This window comes from Lepisosteus oculatus, chromosome 6 (assembly GCF_040954835.1).
Source record: "Lepisosteus oculatus isolate fLepOcu1 chromosome 6, fLepOcu1.hap2, whole genome shotgun sequence".
Taxonomy (NCBI): Eukaryota; Metazoa; Chordata; class Actinopteri; order Semionotiformes; family Lepisosteidae; genus Lepisosteus; species Lepisosteus oculatus.
In genome coordinates this window covers 52856453-52862822 of record NC_090701.1, presented here as the reverse complement: position 1 = coordinate 52862822, position 6370 = coordinate 52856453, and the positions used below count along the sequence as shown (strand labels likewise).

General features: G+C 38.7%; 1 protein-coding gene across 1 annotated transcript; it reads left to right on the top strand.

Moving 5' to 3' along the window:
- Positions 1-3386: 3386 nt before the first annotated feature.
- Positions 3387-6133, top strand: LOC102687160 (musculin). The gene is made up of 2 exons (XM_006633888.3): positions 3387-3950; positions 4188-6133. The coding sequence occupies exons 1-2, from the start codon at positions 3498-3500 to the stop codon at positions 4272-4274; spliced, it is 540 nt and encodes a 179-aa protein (XP_006633951.1). The 5' UTR covers positions 3387-3497; the 3' UTR covers positions 4275-6133.
- Positions 6134-6370: the final 237 nt, after the last annotated feature.

The following is a 6370-nucleotide window of genomic DNA, read 5'->3' as shown; positions in this document are numbered from 1 at the left end:
CATCTAGATGGCTGAGGTCAAAACACAGGACTGTTATAAGAAATAGTTAAATTATATTTGAGATTCACTTAAAAACTAAACTACGAAACAAACAACACAGGCCTAGTTTGCAGCACTTCTAATGTTCATATGTTCTTAACACTTACAAAGGAACACAGAAAATATAACCTGAGGTAAATGGCCAGTGGAGTGGTACTATTATTTATTCTTATGAGTAGTAGTAGTAGTAGTACATATTATATTTTTCCCACTTTTAAGTGAAAACAAATGTGTTTAGCCTGTTAAAAAATTATTGCTTTATAAGCACCGTATATAACAGACATAAATTTTCTATATATTTATATGTTTGCACCTGAAAATCTCAGCAGGTGTGAGCCTGGCCAGTACCTGGATGGGAGACTCCTGGGAAAGCTAAGGTTGCTACAGGATGAGGTGTTAGTGGGGCCACTAGGGGGTGCTTACCTTGTGATCTGTGTGGGTCCTAATGCCCCAGTATAGTGATGGGGATACTATACTGTAAAGATTCCTTTAGATAAGACATAAAACTGAAGGCCTGACTCTCTAAACTAAGGGTGTTACCCCATTGTCATGGCTAAAATCCCACTTGGCCTTTATCAGTCATGGCCTCCTGATTATCCCCATCTCTAAACTGACTTCTTCACCCTGTTCTCCTCCCCACTGAGAGCTGGTGTGTGGGGAGCGTACTGGTGCACTAAGGCTGCTGTCACATCATCCAGGTGGGGCTGCAATGTCAGGTCACATTGTTGATCCTCATACTAGGACTCACTCATTGTCTTTTCTGAAAGACTACTGTAGGCCACCTGTTCTTCACTGTAATTTCAAGTTCCAGTTGTGTTTGAATATCCCTTGGAATCCTGAATTCAAACTTGCTTGCTCACTCATTGTCTTTTCTGAAAGACTACTGTAGGCCACCTGTTCTTCACTGTAATTTCAAGTTCCAGTTGTGTTTGAATATCCCTTGGAATCCTGAATTCAAACTTGCTTGCTTTTTCAAATTGCTAATAAAAAAACAATGTCATGTATCTCTTCTCTAAATTGTACAGTAGCTCTGGGAAAGTAACGCCTCCTTCACAATAGTGATTGATAAATAACATGTTAATTAAGCATTAATAACTACATTTAGCACTGTTGCCTCACAACTTGGGTTTGATTGTGGTTGGGGCCATCTGTCTGTGCACGCTCCAGAAGAGCCTTTTCCCTAACAGAGTGTTTTCAAAAAGTGTATGGGGAGGATATCACAGAGAAGTCATGGCACGCACGATTCTAATACAATTCCCTCGGGATTGTGACAGGTGTGCTCAGTTACCCGACATGAAATACAGTACATGGAAGTTTTGTGTCCCAAAAATCTGTTTTATTATATGTACAGTATCCATGCAGGCAGTCCATCCACTTCCTAACCCCTTCATCCAAGTCAGAGGAGCGAGGGAGTCAGGGTCTACCCTGGCAAGCAACGGATGAAGGTGGAATACTTGCAGGGCACACACAGCTACAGACACACACACTCACACCAGAGCCAGTTTTCCCAGAAGCTAATTAACCTACAGTACTAGTACTCTACTGTATGTCTTTGGATGGGGGCAGCATACTAGGTGATGCAGTGGTTAGCATTGGGACCCTGGGTTCAAATCTTCTCTGAGTTTGGGTGTTCTGTAGTCACCTGCATTGCTTCCTTGTGCTTCAGCTTCCTCCCATAGTCCAAAGGAATACTAGCAGGTTAATTGGCTTTGTGGACATTGGCCCTAGTGCAGCTGTGTCTGTGGGTGCCCTGTTATGGACTGGTTTCCTGTCCAGGGCGTGTCCTGCCTTGCGGCCTTTGCCTGCTACAGTAGGTTAGGCTCCAGCTCCCCTGCGACCCTGCATGAGATGAAGGAGGAAGAAAGCAGATGGACATCTTTGGATTATGGGAGAAAACCACAACACCTGAAGAAAAAATACAAGCACCACACAGACGGCATTTCAGAATGTCCGGAATTGAACCCAGTTCCCTGTAGCGGTGTTGACTACTGCGCCAGCGTGACGTCCGCATGTACAGTCCTCAATCGTAATCGTTGTTTAATAATCTGTGCCTTTTTCTAAAAAAAAAAAAAAGACATTTCCGAAGATTAGCCGTGAATCGCCTTGAGGCCAGACCGGAGATAAAACGACACAGAACTGCAAGTCCGATGAAAGCAGCCGCTGTTCAAAAGTAATTCCCTTAATTAAGGCTGTCGGCAACAATCTGAGATCCTCACCGTTAAGCACAAGTGTAACGAGTTGAGATACTGTACAGTAGCGCGTTTTATAACGTAAACTGTGGTACAACCTGTCGGTAACAGCGATCCGGCAGGTGTTTTACAGACGCACTGTAGTCTGCACGTGTTTTTTTTACACGCGTTTGCGTGCTTGATTTCCGAGTACTTGATCACAACAGGATTTGATCTCTATTGGACGCGTCCCTGAATTGAACACACTATAACCCCATCTCATGTGACGTTCAAACGTCTTGTGAGCCACTGGTCTACAAATGCTTAAAATATCATAGTTAAAACTAAAAGGCAAACTCTACTTATTTTTTTCCAATAAAAAGTTGAAACATTGTAATATACTGTATATAACAACAGATAAAGGGCGGACAATTTCAGTTTACTGTACATGTAAAAAAATCATAAATCTACAGGGCTTTCATGGTGTTGTCTACTTCATCCACATGCTAAACCATTATAAAAGTTGCTGTTAGAAGTAACGGCAGTAGTTCATTTTGTGAAATAGCGCATATACAGAAATACATAACGTCATTATACTTTTTGCTGTAGCGCATTGACATAATAGTTTATTAACTCTTTCCACATTCGCCTTAGTTTTTTGTTATACTGTAGAGGGAAAACAGCACTATTACCTCAACCTAAAGCTATCAATAAAGGTTGCAGAAGAAGCTATACCATTATGCAAACACAATTATAACTACCTTATAATTTATGAGGTTTATATTAAGGCGGTGGGAGTTTCAAGCCAACAGACACCGCAGAGTGACTTTCACTGAATGAGAAACTGAGTTCCCAGTATCGAAATAGTTAAGTTTGGAGTGGGTTCCCAAGTTGAAGGTACTGTATGCCTTGGAATATACCATAATGAAACAGAAACTAAAATGATGATGTGTTTTAAATATTCATGTTTTGAATATTGTATTTGAATATCGAAAACGTACAAAGGGTAATATACAATATTATATAGGCATGTTAAATTATTTCAGGAAGATTCGGCGTTTTAAAAAAAGTTATTTTGAACTACTGTACTTGCGCTTGATCTTAATGGTTCGGTCTGTGGAATTAAAATAAATGGTGCTGTCAAAACCAGATAAGTGTAGTTATCAAAGTTCAGAAAGAGGTCTTCCAAGGAAAGGTTCCTTCATCTATGGTCTGTTTCAAGCATACAGTATATACTTAAAAGAGTGAGATCATTTCTCTCCGGCATTTGACCACCACAGAGCTAGTGCAATGTCTACTGGCTCAGTCAGTGATACTGAGGACATTCAAGAGTTGGTTATTCATGGATTGGATCTTCACTACAGGAGCTCCGGACGGGATGGGTCTGCTAAAGTTTTGTACAATTCCGCAGAAAATTCGGAAAACGAGTCCGGTACAGACTGCGGCAACAGCGCCATGAAGAAAAAACGGGGCAGACTGGGACCCAGTAAAAGCCAGATTTCCAAAAGCCACAAGGATTGTAAGCAGTCTCAGAGAAACGCAGCCAATGCGAGGGAGAGAGCGAGGATGCGGGTGCTCAGCAAAGCCTTTTCACGGTTGAAAACCAGTCTGCCCTGGGTACCACCAGACACAAAACTCTCTAAACTGGACACGCTTCGACTGGCCTCAAGCTACATCGCACATCTCAGACAGCTCCTGCAAGAAGACAGGTATGAGAACAGCTTCGTGCATCCTGTAAGCTTGGTAAGATGCTCCTTTTATTATTATTATTATTATTATTAAACTTTAGTTAATTTAATGTTGTGATTGTCTTTATTCTCCGTCATACAGTATTATGATGTTAAGCTGGTAATGCATAGTTGCACTTTTAAAAGTGCGCTTTGTTTAGAAAGTTATTCCACATCTATTAAAAAAAAATACAAAAGTGCAATACACGAACAGGGTCATATCATTCACAATGATTTGTGTTTCTTTTAACAGACGTGGCCATTTGTGGTCTCGGGGAGACCGGACTCGGACTCGAAAGATGTTCCCCCTGTATCCAGACTGTGTGGGGCTACGGCATAGAGAATCTTCACTGTTTCCTTGTGATGTTCGAGTTTATATTTGCAGACTTTTATCTGGCTGAACAATAGCACTAACGGTTAATCTTTAATTATTACTTTCTGGAGCACTTACTTTGAAGTTTCTTGTAAGACATTAAAGTTTATGCACTGTGGAACGTCTTCGTCATTAACAATAAATCTGAAGATTAGAATCTAGGATTGTCTTCTTCAAAGAAGTTATGAGATGGAGCAACAGCTGGACTTTTTTAAAGTGACTAAAATTGTAGCAATGTTTTAACAATAATTTTATTGTAAAAAAAGCTTTTTTGTTTTACTCCAATGTACAGTAGTATTACATGTTTGAGTACTGAAAATCTATATAATTCTACTTAAATATAATGTACTGTATATAATTATATGCATTCTATGTTGCATTGGGGAGTGAGATTTGTGTGTAGTGTAAGGGGTTGACTAGGGGAGATATCACCCTGCTTGTACACACATTATACCTTTATCATTTATTTTCTATCTGGAGGGTATGCAGATATGATATATGCTGTGTGTAATTTAACAAATTACTTCTGCTATAACTTTCCTGTTTTGTGTTTTTGTTGGCTGTTTTCTTTTCCTAGCAAAATGAAGTCCTGTCAGCACTTTATGAAGCACTCAAAGTTACGACTGCATCTGTAATTTTGATTGAATGTACAGTAATTACACAATGTCAATTTTCTGCATTTACAGTAATATGCAGGTTGCCTACAAGCAAACCCAAAGCTAAAATGTTTCTCTGTGTGATGCTGGATAAATTTAGATTGGCGGATATTTGGTGGATACGTCAGGGTAAGGGTGTCGTTGTGCTTCAGTTAGTGTAGGGGTCTCCAACTCTGGTGATAGAGAGCTGCAGTATCTTCTGGTTTTTATTCCAGTCAAGCTTTGAATGAAATTGATCAGTTACAGTACCTAATTACAGTAGGTGCTTTACATGACTCTGTTTATGAACCTTTAAATGAGCAGTACTGTGGTTCTCCAGTACCAGGGCTGCAGACCCCTGAGTTAATATACTGTAAGGTGTTGTTAGACGTGCTCAGTTTGTTGAGTCCTGAGTGAAACAAAGTAAACTTTGATTGATCAAAATGCACTTGGTTAACAATCTACAGTATAGCATTTTGTTTGCCCAAATCCAGTCATTGGTATTAGATATTCAGAGAATTCTAAACTTCACTGGCTGGAAATCACTTTTCAAAATATCATGTTAATAAAACCTACCCTTCCCCATTTCAGACTGCCATAGAAAAATCCTTGCAATATCATAGTCAGCCCCAAACGCAACTGTTTTAAGAGCTGTTGATTTATTTTAATAAATCATTTAAAAAAATGGGCCACCGTCTGAAAACCTTTGCTATTTTGATAGTTTCATATTAGATAAGTTCCGCACACAATATTGAAACAAAACTACTGTACTTTAACTAAGGAAGTTTTAATGTTCTCTTTCTTCTGGGGTTGTGCCATAGTTCCAGATATTCCCAAGGTGAAGGGTCTCAAGCAATTAAAAATACTTCAGTTTTCTTTTCAACAAGACATTGGAACAAGGCAGCTGTTAAACAGTTCAGCCCCCACAGTACTGTCTCCAGGGACAGTTCAAGTAGTTTAGATTTTTTAACAGAGACATTTTTTTCTTGTTTGTATTGAAGTACATATGATCCATCTTTTGGTTCATTACAAATTCTAATTATTTTTCACAAATCCTGACTGTATTTTCAATTCCATTTATAAATATATATTTCCTGTATTATTCCACACATTTTTGTTTTTTTGTTTTATTTACTAACACTAATGTAGACTGTTACATCATTCTTTCCCTGTCTTTTTTCCATATGCTTAAAATAAGACATCTGAAAAAATGCATGAGGTATTATGTAATAATATGACCTTAGATTTCTGAACGTAAACAATAGAATTGGTATGATTTATCTGATTATACAGATTTGGAGATCTACTTTCTAAATAGTAAATCATAAGTAAATACATATAAAATATAGTAAAAAGATAAGTCCACATTTCCTTCCACACACATTATTAGGATGTGCTGTAACTCAGTAACCTTTTCGCACAGTATTA

Coding starts and splice junctions, on each gene's coding strand:
- LOC102687160 (XM_006633888.3), top strand. CDS start 3,498: ATGTCTACTGGCTCAGTCAGTGATACTGAGGACATTCAAGAGTTGGTT. Junction 3,951..4,187: donor TCGTGCATCCTGTAAGCTTG/GTAAGATGCTCC, acceptor TTCTTTTAACAG/ACGTGGCCATTTGTGGTCTC.